The 17,186-nt window shown below is 42.7% G+C and overlaps 1 protein-coding gene across 3 annotated transcripts in view; it reads right to left on the minus strand.

The window, feature by feature from the left end:
• The window catches only part of SNX4 (sorting nexin 4), a 90,287-nt gene that overhangs the window by 23,693 nt on the left and 49,408 nt on the right, over nucleotides 1–17,186 (minus strand). For 2 of the 3 annotated variants that reach the window (XM_002716413.5, XM_070072239.1), the window contains 2 exons: nucleotides 9,361–9,433; nucleotides 3,832–3,893 (listed from right to left, as the gene is read on the minus strand). In XM_002716413.5, coding sequence (XP_002716459.3) covers nucleotides 3,832–3,893; nucleotides 9,361–9,433 — 135 coding nt within the window. The remainder of the gene's footprint in view (nucleotides 1–3,831; nucleotides 3,894–9,360; nucleotides 9,434–17,186) is intronic. The other variant, XM_051859213.2, reaches the window with a different exon arrangement.

Here is a 17,186-nt window from a genome sequence, read left to right on the forward strand (position 1 = left end):
CATTTCTTACTTCTGCTTTCTTAGTCAAAGGGCTCTTCACCCCCATTTACCATGTCTTCAGTCAAAACATAAAAGGAGAGTACATCCTTGTGTTAGTGAGCTTTATACCCATCACGAGATACACGATGAGTTTCATTTTTGATCACGAGCCTTTGCACATGCTTTTTGAGAAAAATTTGCCTGTATTATTTTATGGAATCCCTTGAAAGGAACTGTAATACTGATTCTGGGAGAGATGTTTTCTTCTGGTTGCTTCCATATGGATTAACTCTATGAATTAAATAAATGTTCAATTAACAGAATACAATATTTTAGCTATTAATTCCTGACAGCTTTCTTTAGCTGTAAGTGCATGGTGGAACTTGAAGTTCCTTTCCCCTCTTTTGTAAATCTTCTGCAGAATGAATCCCACCTATGTACAGGGGTCTTCATAGAAAATGTGCATTTTGATGCTTAAATTGGCATCAAAATAAACATCTTTTAATTCCATTTTCCCATAAACTCTTTGAAGTTCTCTTATATTTGGTGTACTTCTGGACAAGTAGATGTGAAAGTTCCTAGCTGAGCCAGAAACTAGTGAAAACAGGGACAGGTCCCATAAACCACAATGGGGAGGAATGCCCCTGTGACCGATGCTAAATCAGGGCAGGTGCTACAACCAGGGAAGGCAGCTGCAGAACGCCTCGGACTCAAGAAGAGCGAAAAAGAACCCCTCTACCTGGAGCCAACAAACATTATCAGCAACTTGTGGCATGAATAATACAAAAATCTAGTCTAAGAAAATAAAAGGAGGGGCTGGCACTACAGCATAGTGGATTAAGCTGCAGCTTGCAGTGCCAACATCCATGTGTGCACCAGTTCCAGTCCTGGCTGCACTACTTCTGTCCCAACTCCCCACTAATGCGCCTGGGAAGGCAGCAGAGGATGGCCCAGGTGCTTGGGCCCTGCACCCACCTGGGAGACCCAGATGAGGCTCCTGGCTTCAGCCTGGTCCAGCCCTGGCTGTTGTGGCCACTTGGGGAGTGAACCAGCAGATGGAAGTCTTCTTTTTGCTTCTCCCTATCCATCCCTGTAACTCTACCTTTCAAATAAATAAATTAATCTTAAAAACAAAACAAAACAAAGAAGCAATAAAACCAGGAGACCTTTCGTCCCCCAATTGAGAGCCCAAGGGGCACTCCAGCCCTTCCTCTGCTCCCCCACCTCACCCACTCTCACAGTGTCCCTCTTCTCCAACTCCCGCAAGCTAGCTTGGGCCAGCCCCACCCTGGCGCCTGGGGAGATCCCTGCATGGCAAAGGCTGCCTGTCCTGTCAAACAAGCTTCTTCTCAAGCTAAGAAACGAAGTCTATTAAGAGTATCTCTATAGGCCGGTGCCGCGGCTCACTTGGCTAATCCTCCGCCTGTGGCGCCGGCATCTGGGGTTCTAGTCCCAGTTGGGGCACCGGATTCTGTCCCAGTTGCTCCTCTTCCAGTCCAGCTCTCTGCTGTGGCCCGGGAGTGCAGTGGAGGATGGCCCAAGTGCTTGGGCTCTGCACCCGCATGAGAAACCAGGAGGAAGCATCTGGCTCCTGGCTTCGGATCAGCGCAACGCACTGGCCATAGTGGCCATTTCGGGGGTGAACCAATGGAAAAGGAAGACCTTTCTCTCTCTCTCTAACTCTGCCTGTCAAAAAAAAAAAAAAAAAAAAAGAGTAGCCCTATACACAGTGCTGATGGATTTTGTGTACTTCCCCATGCCTCTGCTCCTCCTGCAGCCTGGTCTCCACCCTGGTCTCTGCATGGAGACACATAAGAAACAAGGGCATTCAGGGGATTCTAATTCAATCCCATCAAGATGGCATGTACCAATGCCATCTCACTAGTCAAAGTGATCAATTTCAGTTCACAATTGATCATAATGACAGGTCTAAGAGTCAAAGGGATCGCATAAACAAAACTAGTGTCTGCTAATACTAACTGATAGAATAAAAAAGGGAGAGAACGATCCAACATGGGAAGCGGGATACACAGCAGACTCATAGAATGGCAGATGTTCTAAATAGCACTCTGGCCTCAGAATCAGCCCTTAAGGAATTTGGATCTGGCTGAAGAGCCCATGAGAGTATTTTAGGCATGGAAAGCCAAGACACTCTGGCAAAAACAAAACAAAACAAAACAAAACAAAAGAACAAACCTAAATGAAAGATCTCTGCGAGTGAGATCCCAGGGAAAGAACGGGCCATCAAAAAAAGAGGTACCTTTCTCTGAAGGGAGGAGTGAACCTCCACTTTGACTATGACCTTGTCTAAATAAGATCGAAGTTGGCGAACTCAAAAGGCTTCCATAGCCTTGGCAACTCATGACAAGAGCCTAGGGAGATTACTGATGCCATAAACAAGAGTGTCAATTATTTATGTCAACAACAGGAGTCACTATGCACTTACTCCTCATGTAGGATCTCTGTCCTTAATGTGTTGTTCAATGTGAATTAATGCTATAACTAGTACTCAAACAGTATTTTACACTTAATGTTCTGTGTGGATGAAAACTGTTGAAATTTTTACTTAATATATACTAAATTGATCTTCTGTATATAAAGATAATTGAAAATGAATCTTGACGTGAATGGAATGGGAGAGGGAGCGGGAGTTGGGAGTGTTGCGGGCAGGAGGGAAGTTATGGGGTGGGGGAAGACATTGTAATCCATAAGCTGTACTTTGGAAATTTATATTTGCTAAATAAAAGTTTAAAAAAAAGAAAAAAAAAAAGAAAAAGAAACAAGGGCATTTACAGTTTGCTTTGTTTTCCAGGTTTTCAGTGTCAGTGTCCCTCTTTACCTACGCCCATGACTGCACCTCTGTTAGACCATCTCTCTGGCTTCTCCACTGAATGACTAACGTGTAAGTGAAATACACAAACACAAAGGGCGGGATGGGAAAGGGAGTGGGAGAGGGGAGGGCCATGGGAGGGAAGGAGGTTTGGCGGGGGAAGCCACAACAATACAAAAGTTGCATTTTATGTTCTACTTAAAACTATTGGTTGAACTCTGTAATTAATATACAATTACTCTTAGGTGTTTAATTAATGCTATAACTAGTACTCAAATAGTATTTTACACTTTGTGTTTCAGTGTGGGTGCAAAATGTGGAAATCTTTACTTAATATATGCGAAATTCATCTTCTGTATATAAAGATAATTGAAAATTAATCTTGATGTGAAGGGAAGAGGAGAGGGAGTGGGAGAGGGGAGCGTTGTGGGTGGGAGGGAAGTTATGGGGGGGGGGAAGCTATTGTAATCCATAAGCTGTAATTTGGAAATTTATGTTCATTAAATAAAAAAAAATACACAAACACAAAAAAATCTTCTCTAAGTATAACTGCCACTCATTGTTTACTTACAGAATGTTCACCTTTTTATCAGTTTCTCCCACTTTGGCAACCTTTCTCACTCATAGTTCAGTCTGCCTTCTCAGTCCTTATGTCCAGGAATTCTACATCTAAAATTTATTCTACATATACACCACGTGTGTGAAATGACATACAACAATATTTATTGCACAATGCTGACATCCCATATGAGTGCCAGTTGGAGTCCCAGCTGCTCCACTTCCAATCAAACTCCCTGCTAATGTGCCTGGGAAAGCAGCAGAAGAGAGCCCAAGTGCTTGGGTCTCTGACACCCATGTGGAAGACTAGGATGGAGTTTCAGGCTCCTGGCTTCAGCCTGGCCCAGTTCTGGCTGCTATGATCATATGAAGATGAACCAGGGGATGGAGGATCTCTCTCTCTCTCTCTGTAGTAATTTTCAAGTAGATAAATATTTAAAAAAAAAAATATGTTCAATCCTTACCTGAAAACTCGCCCATAATTCCCATGCACTTTATATACACCATAGAGTCGATCTGCTACTCTCTGAAATAAATTTTTAATAGAAACTGCTATTAGGTTAAAGTTCTATGCAGATTACTTAAAAAAATCATCTTATTAAATAAAGACAACAAAAAAGTCCATGTTTAATGTATTTAGAAAATGGAGAAGAAAAAAACTTTATCTCCAGAAAACATTATCATAAAAAAAAACTAGTACAGTCTTCCCATATTTATCATACCATATGCTTCATATTAATTTTTTTTAAGGTTTTATTTATTTATTTGAGAGGTACAGTTACAGACAATGAGAGGGAGAGACAGAGAGAAAAATCTTCCTTCCGTTGGTTCACTCTCCAAATGGCCGCAACGGCCGGAGCTACATCGATCCGAAGACAGGAGCCAGGTGCCTCTTCCCAGTCTCCCATGCAGATGCAGGGGCCCAAGGATTTGGGCCACCTTCTACTGATTTCCCAGGCCACAGAAGAGAGCTGGATTGGAAGAGGAGCAGCTGAGACTAGAACCGGCGCCCTTATGGGATGCCGGCACCACAAGCAGAGGATTAACCTACTGAGCCATGGCACCAGCCCCATTCATATTTCTTTTTATAGTTTTTAATTACTGCTTTACAATTTCCTATATCCAAGAATAGTAGTATTTTCCCCAGCAGTTTAATATCACCTTCAATAAACACCACTTTAAGTAGTCACATAAAATTCCACTGAGTAGTTACAAAACAACCAGCATTCCTTGTTGGGTATTTAGACATTCTCATGAAGTGACTGCATGTATCTCATCAAGCTTAGTTGAGGCTAAGAAAAACTACAAGCTATTGGCCAAAATTTATCATTTCTAGAGAAAAGGAAAGGCCAAAATGGCAGGGGAATAAAACACAAATAATCAAAATCTAAAACCAGGAGCTAACATCGTTAGCAGGTTAGGCCACTGGCTGCAACACTAGCAACCCATATGGGTGCCGATTTGAGTCCCAGCTGCTCCATTTCCAATCCATCTCCCTGTTAATACACCTGGGAAAGCATGGAGGATGGTCCAAGTGCTTGGGCCCCTGCACCCTTGTGGGAGTCCCAGAAGAAGTTCCTGGCTGCTGGCTTTGGCCTAGCCCAGCCTGAGCCATTGCAGCCATTTGTGGTATGAATTAGAGGATGGAAGACCTCTCTCTGTCTCCCCCTCTCCCTCTAACTCTTTTATAAATAAAAAATTAAATCATAAAAAAAAATCTAAAACCAGATTGATTCAACAGTTGTCAGTAATTAAGACTACTGCTGCTGGGGTTGGTATTATGGCAAAGCAGAGGAAACCTCCACTTGCAATGCTGGCATCCCATATCGGCTGCTCTGCTTCTATCCAGTTCTGTGCTAATGCTCCTGAGAAAGTTACACAAGACGGCCCTAGTCCCTGGGCCCCTGGACCCATGAAGGAGACCAGGATGGAGTTCCAGGCTCCAGGCTTTAGGCTGGCACAGCACTAGTTGCGGTGTCTATTTGGGGACTGAAAAAGTGCATGAAAAATCTGTGTTTGTGTGTGTGTGTGTGTCTGAATTTTAAATAAATAAATCCTTCAAAAAATGAATATTGATACCAAGGAAAGCTGGTTGTACTTGGTTAGTCTATTCTGCTAAAAAATTTCTTTTCTGTCGAGAAGTCCTTCTATTTGCAAATCGATTATCAGACAACTGTCCTGGGAGGACTGACATTAGACAAACACATTGACAACAGAAGGAACCAGACAACCTCATGCAATTATCTTTCCCAACTCACATCATTTGGAACTGAGAATGCCCTCTCTCCTCACTAAACAGTAGATAATTAAAGTTGGGGGGAACAAGGTTCTATGACATGCTACTAAAAGACATTATTTTTAAAATCTAGACACACGAAGGTTTTTTTTTTTTTCTCCTTGATTCTTCTAAGGAGTCGAAGATTATAAGATTTAAGACTCCTGGTACTGTTTGCCACAATGGATTCCAAAGGATCTGTGTGTGACACTTTATACTGCCAACATCCTAAATACTTCATCAACACTAGACACTTCTGTCTTGACAGGTGACTACAAATAAAATGCTAGACATTGTCTCAGTAAGCATAATGTTGATGTTTATCTTAGCAAAGGTAACCAGCCCCAGCCCCTCTTTACACTGGATATCCCTATATTCCTAGAGAGGTGGCATAGGGTAGCAGGAAATAAAGGACTTGAAGTCAGACAAATATGAGTTCAAATTTTACCTCCTTCTGAGGTTAGGGTTTGATTTTGGAGAATTTTCTAGGCCACTCCTAGCCTTAGAACTGCATCTTTTGAAGATGTGGAAATGACTTTGTGAAGATGAGATGTTTCCAAGATTCCTGGCCACAAGTGGGGCGGCTCTGTGACTGTCAGTCTTCTTCCCCTCCCTCTACATGAATTCACATCCCTTGTCAACCTGTCATTTGTAAGAGGGTTAAGAAATGGAATCTGGCATCAGGTTTAAGTTCTGGCTCCACACCTCTATTTATCAAATGACATTAGGCAAATCACTTTACTCCATTTGCCTGTTTTCAATCTGCAGAATGGGGACAATCACAGTGTCTTCGAGGGGCTGCCATGAAGCTGAGTAAGAGAATACCTACCAGCTGCCAGGCAGACTTTAATCCCATTTTCCAGCAAAGAGAATAAGCTCTGAACAGTTACCAGATTTTCCTGAAGGATTCAACAAATGGCAGAGACAAGTTCCAAACTCAGTTCTTCCTCTAATGCCATCCACCTTTTCTGCTTATTTTTACTTCTTAAAACACCGAACTCTAACTCATCTGCAATTTTCTCTTTTGTCTTTGCTTCCCTAGTTTCAAAAGAATTATCTTTGACAGAAAAGATAGTCAACAGGTTTTGTTTTCTCTTGATCTGTTAACAATACATCATTTGCCTCAAACTGTGTAAGCGTACTGGACAGTCTGGATGTTATGCAAAGACACTTCCTTTCTGTGTTGGTTGCAGGGTTCTGTCATTACGCACTGTCAGCAGAGGGCTTTAACTTTTCATTTGCACTTCATGTCACTCTTCTGTTACTGTCCATGACTAAATGGCCTTTCTCCCAAGTTTAGAAGAGCAAGTTTTTTGTTTTTTAATTTGACAGAGTTGTAGACAGTGAGAGAGAGACAGAGAGAAAAGTCTTCCTTCTGCTGGTTCACTCCCCAAATGGCAACCACGGCCGGCACTGTGCTGATCTGAAGCCAGGAGCCAGGCACTTCCTCCTGGTCTCCCATGCGGGTGCAGGGGCCCAAGCACCTGGGCCATCCTCCACTGCCCTCCTGGGCCACAGCAGAGAGCTGGACTGGAAGAGGAGCAACTGGGACTAGAACCTGGCGCCCATATGGGATGCTGGTGCCACAGGTGGAGGATTAACCAAGTGAACCACAGCGCCGGCCCCAGAAGAGCAAGTTTTTTTTGTTGTTGTTGTTTTTTTGTTTTGTTTTTGTTTTTTTGTTTTTGTTTTTGACAGGCAGAGTGGACAGTGAGAGAGAGACAGAAAGGTCTTCCTTTGCCATTGGTTCACCCTCCAATGGCCGCCGCGGCCTGCACACTGTGTCTGGTGCACCGCACTGATCTGAAGCCAGGAGCCAGGTGCTTCTCCTGGTCTCCCATGGGGTGCAGGGCCCAAGCACTTGGGCCATCCTCCACTGCACTCCCTGGCCACAGCAGAGAGCTGGCCTGGAAGAGGGGCAACTGGGACAGAATCTGGTGCCCCGACCGGGACTAGAACCCGGTGTGCTGGAGCCGCAAGGCAGAGGATTAGCCTAGTGAGCTACGCTGCCGGCCAGAAGAGCAAGTTTTAAAACATAAGCTGGGGGGCCGGCGCCATGATTCATTTGGTTAATCCTCCACCTGTGGTGCCGGCATTCCATATAGGTGCCAGGTTCTAGTACTGGTTGCTCCTCACCCAGTCCAGCTCTCTGCTGTGGCCCAGGAGGACAGTAGAGGATGGCCCAAGTGCCTGTGCCCCTGCACCCGCATGGGAGACCAGGAAGAAGCACCTAGCTCCCGGCTTCGGATCGACATAGCGCCAGCTGTAACGGCCATTTGGGGAGTGAACCAACGGAAGGAAGATCTTTCTCTCTGTCTCTCTCTCTCACTGTCTGTAACTCTACCTGTCAAAAAACAAACAAACAAACAAACACATAAGCTGGGGCCAGCACTGTGTCATAGCAGGTAAAACTAGTGCCTGCAGTGCCCGCATCCCATATGGTTGCCTGTTCAAGACCTGGTTGCTCCACTACCAATCCAGCTCTCTGCTCTGGCCTGAGAAAGCAGCAGAAGATGGCCCAAGTCCTTGGGCCCCTGCACCTGTGTAGGAGACCTGGAAGAAGTCCCTGGTTCCTGGCTTTGGAACTGCGCAGCTCCAGCCGTTGTGGCCAATTGGGGGGTGAACCAGGGGATGGAAGACCTCTCTCTTTCTGCCTCTCCTTCTCTCACTGTGTAACTCTTTCAAATAAATATTTTAAAAATTAATTAATTAAAAAAATAAAGACGCTGACAGCAGGTCTATCTTCAAAACTTAAAAAAACAAAAACAGGATACTATCTATGGATCTAAGATTCTATACTTATTTACATTCCAACACTGAAATAGTAGGCCTTTTGACAAGATGTAACAACTAAACGATTCCCAACCACGTGACACAAAATGCTTCACATTTATTTTTAAATTTCAATTTAATTTTGAATTTTTTTTAAAGATTTATTTATTTATTTGAAAGTCAGAGTTACACAGAGAGAGGAAAGGCAGAGAGAGAGGTCTTCCATCTGCTGGTTCAATCCCCAATTGGCTGCAATTGCCAGAGCTGCACCGATCTGAAGCCAGGAGCCAGGAACTTCTTCCTGGTCTTGTACACAGGTACAGGGGCCCAAGGACTTGGGTCATCTTCTACTGCTTTCCCAGGCCATAGAAGAGAGCTGGATTGGAAGTGGAGCAGCCCGGTCTCGAACCAGCGCCCATACGGGATGCTGGCACTTCAGGCCAGGGCGCTAGTCCACTGCGCCACAGCGCCGCCCCAAAATTTATTAATATATAATACTTGTACCTTTTTATGGGGTGCAGTACACTATTTAAATACATGTATACAGTGTAAATTAACCGATCAGGTAATTAGAATAATTAGCATTTCCAGGTCCTTTTCTTTATGTTTGGACCTATAAGCTCTTGTTTTCCAGTTCTTCATATAGTATATAACACATTATTGTTAATTATATTCAGTCTACCCTGCTTCATATAGCATATAATACATTACTGTGGACTATAATTGGCCCAACACTCAAGCTTACTACTTTTTTTTAAGCTTATTACTTCTATTAAATTGGTTTGGATCACATTTCTTCTAAAAAGCAATATGAATAATGAAACATTAAAAACTGGAATGTAAAACCAGATATTCATCATAAATACCAACCATTACTTAAAAATATGACAACAAGAGAGTCACTTCTTTATAAATGTGTGTCAGAGCACTCTCAGGTAACACTTACAGCTCTGACTCGAAGAAGATGTGAGATGACAGACTGCAGTTCATCACTGTAGTGTTTCAGTTCAGTAAATCGCCTGGAATAGGAAACAAATAATCATTTTTTCTCATGAAAAAAAGCAGTCAAATGCTGAAAGATAAAACAGTAGTTCCTGAGAATAGTGAAACTGATTTTACTTAATCATCTGCTGTGGCCTTGAACATTTACATACCAATATAAAATCAAAAAATTCTAAAATAAAATGATTCTTTCTTTTGCTATGTTGAAAGCAAAGATGTCACACTTAAAAATGTATACCCTGGCAATGAGATAACATTTGCTGGTATGAAAAACTACTTTGAAAACAAAAAGCAGGAAAAAACTTTTAGTGCCAAAAATCTTAATGTAAAACCATAAACTTCTAGCCTCTAACCTCAACCTTTTTTTTGACAGGCAGAGTTAGTGTAAGAGAGAGACAGAGAGAAAGGTCTTCCTTTTTCCATTGGTTCACTCCACAAATGGCTGCTACAGCTGGCGCGCCGCACTGATACAAAGCCAGGAGCCAGGTGCTTCCTCCTGGTCTCTCAGGCAGGTGCAGGGCCCAAGGACTTGGGCCATCCTCCACTGCCTTCCAGGGCCACAGCAGAGAGCTGGACTGGAAGAGGAGCGACCGGGACAGAATCCGGCGCCCCAACCGGGACTAGAACCCGGGGTGCCGGCACCGCAGGCAGAGGATTAGCCAAGAGAGCCGCGGCGCCGGCCTAACCTCAGCCTTAATGCTGCTTGGTAATCTTTGTTTCCCTAATTCATTAACTGCAATTGTCCTTAAAGCTCTGAAACTTGCGACCACCACCTGTTACCCTCCAAACAATGGGAACTACTACCACCACCTCCTGCCAATCAACTCACACACTTTCTCATATCTGTATCATTTCTTCCTTCCTGTGCAACATTCTAGAGTTTATGCCAGCTATACTCCATATTTCTATGTGTTAATTTTCTGTCTTTACAAGCTCCTTTTCATTAGCAAGATAATTAATTCAGGTCTCTCCCAGATTAAAATATACACACTTCCTTGATAACATACTTAACTTTTAAAACCAAGCATTAACTCCCCACTAATAACCACTCCTTTCCTTCTCATTCCCTGCTTGGCCCACTAGAACCTAGCTCCTGCCACCAGCACTACAGTGGAGGAATATTCCTGCTAAGTCACCAAGTATTCCCACCCTGCTAATAACAGTGCATTTCAGCCCCTCTCTTACCCGATCCTCTCGGCAGCATGACAGCTGACATCGCCCTCCCTCTCAACCATTTGTTCTCTTAACATCAATGTTCTTGTCTTATGATTTTCCTTGTGGCTCTCTGGTCGCTCCTTAAGTCCCTTTTGCAGTTCTCCTTTCCTTCACCCATCTCTTACATCTCTAACTTAAGTGTGCATAGATTCTGCTGAAAACTAGTCTCTCAAGGAGTATAAATAACTACAATGACACGCAGAGGCCCACAGGAGTTGCACAATGGAACTCTGCAGGTTACACTTTCGAAAACACCTTGGTGGCCGGCGCCGCGCCTCAATAGGCTAATCCTCTGCCTGCCGCACGGGCACACCGGGTTCTAGTCCGGTCGGGGCACCAGATTCTGTCCCAGTCGCTCCTCTTCCTGTCCAGCTCTCTGCTATGGCCCGGGAGTGCAGTGGAGGATGGCCCAAGTGCTTGGGCCCTGCACCTGCATGGGAGACCAGGAGAAGCACCTGGCTCCTAGCTTCGGATCAGCGTGGTGCGCTGGCCGCAGCGCGCCGGCCGCAGCAGCCATTGGAGGGTGATCCAATGGAAAAGGAAGACCTTTCTCTGTCTCTCTCTCTATCACTGTCCACTCTGCCTGTCAAAAAAGAAAAAAGAAAACACCCTGGAAGTGCTGGCATTCTTCAAGCTTAAGAATTAGATTCTCAGCTGTCTGCTAATCTAATCTATCCATTCTTTATACACCTGTCATTCATAACACCTCACACTTAGGCGCTACATGCTGCAAAATTCCAAATTTCTACTTTCAGCCCAAATCTCTGTTCTGAACTCCAGATCTATACAACCAAGTGACTAGCAGACATTTGTACTTGCTTACCTATCCAAAGCTCAATCTGTCATCCTCTGTCCCCCAAAACTGCCCTCATGAACTGCCTACTATGCAAAATAATGAAGTTCAAACGTCATCTGTTTTCCTTCCCCTCTCCTTCACCCTCTATGTTCTGCTGACAACCTAGCCTGTGGATTCCACTTCTAAATGTTACCCAAATCCACTCACTTTCTTGGGCTGCTCAGCCAATAGTCTAGATTCAAATCAGCACCACCACTTTTCACCTACTAGTCCACTCATTCCCACACCACTCTCAACTACCACCCACCCTGCTTGGATGGCCTTCCAAAAGCCCAAAGCGACACCACTCCCCTGTTTTTAAACAGGTTTCTTCCCACTACAAAGATCCTGAGACAAAGTTCAAACTCCTTAATATGGCTTACAGAACTTTTCACAGACCCCATGTATATAACTCTAGCAAGGCTGAGGACATCTGATCCTAATAAAATACTTCATCATCACTTTTACTCCCCTCAAGGCAGAGTTCTTCAGCTAAAAACATAATTCACGTATAAAAGGGCTGGCAAGATTGGCAGGGCTGGCACTGTGGTGTGGCAAGTTAAGCTCCAGCCTGCAGCACCGACATCCCATATGGGTGCAGGTTCAAGTCCCAGCTGCTCCACTTCCAATCCAGCTCTCTGCTAATGTGCCTGGGAAAGCACCAGAGGGTAGCCCAAGTGCTTGGGCCCTTGCAACCATGTGGGAGGTCAGAAGAAGCTCCTGGCTTCGGCCTGGCCCAGTACTGGCTGTTGCAGTCATTTGGGGAGTGAATCAGTAGATGGAAGACCTCTCTCTCTCGGTAACTTTGCCTTTCAAATAAGCAAAATAAATCTTAAAAAAAAAAAAAAAAAAAAAAAGACTGGCATGTCACTTGGGGGAGGGTGCAAAAACCATGTCTGATCTCCCTTTTTATATTCCAGATGGAAAGTAGAAAACATACTCTTAGACTTTTGTTTGCATTTATAGTGTAAAACTATGAAGGGATATGAAACTAAAAATTAATGTCAATCTAACCTCTGGGGGAAAGGAGCAGGAATGTATAGGTAGGGACAGGAATGAAGCTTTGTATTATCTGACCTTTCAATAGTTATCAATTTATATACTTTCTTTATGTACAGCCAATTAGAATTGAGCTGGAATAATTTTCCCTTAGAAGTTAAAATCTGAATTCAAGTGTCAAGAGACCAAGAGTTCCTTACATCCTATCTGCCTGGATCAGCTCTCGCTGGTGGCAGGGCTCAGGAGTAAGACATTCTCTAGGAGCAGGCCTTCTGGAGCTTCTCCAGATTTGATCAGATTTCCTGACGACCTTTCCCAACTCTGGAGCTGGCATGGCTAGAAAATTCTTAGTTCTCAAATTAGGTGACAAGAAAATCTGTAAGAATATGAAGTTAAGACTCAAGAACACTTAAACTGGGAGAAACAGAGGTTTCTGGAGCTGAAAGCAAAGGTCCTTTCTCTGGTCATGAAATGTGTAAGGCATACTACAGTTACTGAATCCGACTGACAGAATGGCACAATCTGCTTTGTGTATGTTGGGGCAAGAGTTTACAGCATCCCCACATGACCACATGGCTAAAAGTTTCTAACTACCTAGGTGACAGACAAAATGTGCACCTTTGGCAAATCATGCTTACTGGGAAATCAGAAGATCTGAAGGTGAAGATTGAAAAATCTAGTAAGTTTTAGATGACAACATGTATTAAATGAAGAAATTTAAGAAACGAAGGAATTAATTTTTCTGAGAATGACACTCAAAGTTCTTTGGCCAACTCAGAATCTAGCAATGCCTACACACTGAAATAAGAGCACAGGATGACCTTTCTGCCCAGCAGTTAAGTCACAGGTTAAGATGCTGTGTCCCACCATCTCAGTGCCTGGGTTCACTGCCTGCCTCTGGCTCTGGACTCCAGCTTCCTGCGAAGAGAGACCCTAGAAGGTAGCAGTGATGGCTCAAGTGATTGGGTTCCTGCCACCAACATGAGAGACCTGGACTGAGTTCCTAGCTTCTGGCTTTGGCTGGTCCAGTCCTGGCCAGTGAAGGGATTCGGGGAGTGAACCAGTGGAGAGAAGATCTGTTTGCCTGTCTCTCTTCTCAGATAAATAAATAATATGAAATCCTACCTGAAAGGATGAGATGTTCTTAGAGTAAAGAATACAAATTATATATAATAATATTAAAATGCTGTAGCTTCAAGTGATAGGAGGAAATTTAGAAAGAGCTCATTATCTCAGGGAGATAATGATGCAAGACTTCCCTTCTGAAATACTACGTATCTTAAATCGTTGATTGTGAGACATAAAAATAAACAAATAAATGCACATTCTGATAATACTGTAAGTTTGTGAAGCCTCAACCAACCTTTCTTGTGTTTTCTATTATCCTTAAAACAATCTTATGGGAGCTGGCGCTGTGGCTTAGTGGGTAAAGGTGCTGCCTGCAATGTCGGCATCCCAATGGGCACCAGTTCGAAGAGCCTGGCTGCTCTACTTCCTATCCAGCTCTCTGCTATGTCCTGGGAAAGCAGTAGATGATAGCCCAGGTGCTTGGTGTTCTGTACCCATGTGGGAGACATAGAAGAAGCTCTGGCTCCTGGCTTCAGATTGGCTCAGATTTGGCCATTGCAGCCATTTGGGGAGTGAAGCAGTAGATGGAAGACCACTCTCTCTCTCTGTAACTCTGTGCCTTTCAAATAAATAAATCTTTTTTTTTTTTTTTAATATTACTACAGGATCTATGCTTCCCTTAATTCTCCATACTCTAGTTCTACCTTTTAGTCATCTCTCTTAGCTTGGACTTATGCCTCTCCTAACCAAATCTCATCAGTTATTCAAGGCTCATCTTTTATTGTTTAATGATTTTTAAAGTTTTTTTTTTTTTATTTATTCATTTGAAAGGCAGAGTAACAGTGAAGGGGAATAGAGGAGATATCTATCTGCTGTTTTACTCCCCAAATACCTGCAATAGCCGAGGCTGGACCAGGCCGAGGCCAGGAGCAAAGAACTCTATCTGGTTATCCCATATTGGTGGCAGGGACCCAAGCACTTGAGTCATCATCTGCTATCCCCCAGGTGCATTAACAGGAAGTCAAATTGGAATCACAGGAGGGACTCAATCCCAGGCATTCTGATGTGGGATGTGGGCATTCCAAGCAGGAGCCCAACCTGCTGTGCCACAACATCCATCCCAAGACTCATCTTGGAAATAGCCTCCATCAAGGCTTTTTTATTAATATCTCTCTCCAACCTCAAAGTTCAAGGGTTCAAACAAAGTTTGGAGTCCAACTGTTATCTATTTCACATTGCTCTCCTATTTTTTCACATGGCTTTAAATTTTCTCTACCTTACTACACTGAAAGTATTTCCAGTTCTACAAATTTTACTATATTTGCACTTGTACAAACATTACCTGAGAGTAAGCCCAGAAAGAGAAAGAATTCAATGAGCTCTGGTAGTCCAAGTGACTCCTAAAATATGTCAGTCTGCTAAACACTCTCCTCTTTTTCTGGTTTCCACACTTGCAATTCCTACCTCCCTGTCCATTTGAAGGTGTTCTTAATATGGTACCTTTTAAGCTCTTTGAAGAAAAACTCACTATACAAATTCCTTCTCTCGATCCATACTTTCAGCATAGGAAAATGATATAACCAGATTAGAAACTCAAGGAATACCCTGAGAAAAATAATAATCTTAACTATTGGCCCGTTTGTATTCTGGATTTCTTTTAAAAGAAGAAAACCATTGTTTTATGTATGATTTATTTTTTTAAATTTATTTACTTATTTGAAAGTCAAAGTTACACAGAGAGAGAAGGAGAGGCAGAGAGAGAGAGAGAGAAAGAGAGATCTTACATCCACTGGTTCACTCCCCAGTTGGCCACAACGGCCGGAGCTGTGCTGATCTGAGACCTAGGTCTCCTACATAGGTACAGGGCCCCAAGCACTTGGGTCATCTTTCACTGCTTTCCCAGACCAAAGCAGAGAGCAGGATTGGAAGTGGAGCAACCAGGACATGAACCGGTGCCCATATGGAATGTCGGCACTGCAAGCGGTGGCTTTACCCGCTATGCCACACCATCGGCTCCTATATATGATTTAAATAAAATAACTTAATTGTGTATATTTTTAAGTCAAGAAAACCTGGCAACTAAAGCCACTGGTAACTGAAACTTCTACTGAAGGTGGCACAAGACATGAGTGGTTGATACTGTTGATTTCCACAATAAATTGTATAGTTTTAAATAATTATAAATAACATTTATATAATCAGATTGATTTACTCCTTAGATTCTGTCTTGAGGGTTTAGCTTCTTTGCAACAACATAGAGCTCAACAAATGGAGATAAACCTTGGGCATATCGACTTTAAGAAAAATACACAGTTAATGCAGTACAAATAGCATCTACAGAGCTCCTACAGTTAAATAAAAGGAGAAGGCTCCAGTCCTCCTCTCTGCTCTTAACAGTAAAGTATGGGGAAAGATAAACATGTATGAAGCAAGTACTAGAAGAACAAATGGTAATCCCTTTGAAACAATCATTCTGGTTTTTTGGACTTTCGGAAAAGATAGAATAAAATTTATTTTCATAAGGGTGGGACTATTGGACCAGTTAGACCTAAAACAGAGATTTTTTCTACATATTAAGAATCTCAGGGGCTGGCGCCGTGGCGCAGGTTAATCCTCCGCCTGCAGCACCAGCATCCCATATGGACTCCGGTCTAGTTCCAGCTGCTCCTCTTCCAGTCCAGCTCTCTGTTATGGCCTGAGTAAGCAGTAGAAGATGGCCCAAGTGCTTGGGCCCCTGCACCCACATGGGAGACCTAGAAGAAGCTCCAGGCTCCTGCCTTCAGATCAGCGCAGCTCTCGCCGTTGTGGCCATTTGGGGGGTGAACCAATGGAAAGGAAGACCTTTCTCGCTGTCTCTTCCTCTCACTGTCTATAACACTACCTCTCAAAGAAAAAAAAAAATCTATTATAACAATGACCAGTATAGGTGATTCTCTTACTCAGAATTTACAGCCAACAAATTCTATTACTATTCATAAAAAAAATTAAAATTATATACCTTAACAAAAATAAAAGTGCAAAAACTACTTGGTAATATCACTGGTAGTATCATATGTAAATTTCTGCATACAGTATGAATAATAAGTAAAATTTAGCAACTCAGAAAAACTAATTAGGTAAGAAAAATATTCAAATGAAAAAATATTTTTCATTAAATTGAAATTATTCTATAAAAATAATGAAAAATTAAAGTGTTAATTAAATAAAGGTATCTTCCTGATACTCTAACAAATATAAATCCACCAAGGTTACAAACTTAGCTTAAGTTTTCCTAAAGCTTTTTTGGAGAGTGACTTATAATTTAAGAGAACATCTCTTATATACTATATACTATGTATGTCACTGTAGCATTTACAAAAACCTTAATGAAACCTTACATGCGCATTACTAAGTGAAATAAGCCAACACAAAAGCTATTTACTATATGACATGAAATTCTGAAAAGGAGAAACTATGGAGACAGTAAAAAGATCAGCGATTGCCAGGAACTGGGGGAAGGAAGAGATGAACAGGTGGAGCACTGAGGACTCTTAGCATCTAATGTGAAACTATTATGTAGATGCTACAATGGTGAATAGTTGTTATTTTCCCTTTGTCCAAACACAAAGAATGTCCAACACCGAGAATACGCCCTAATATAAATGATGGACTCT

This window comes from Oryctolagus cuniculus, chromosome 4, assembly GCF_964237555.1.
Source record: "Oryctolagus cuniculus chromosome 4, mOryCun1.1, whole genome shotgun sequence".
NCBI lineage: Eukaryota > Metazoa > Chordata > Mammalia > Lagomorpha > Leporidae > Oryctolagus > Oryctolagus cuniculus.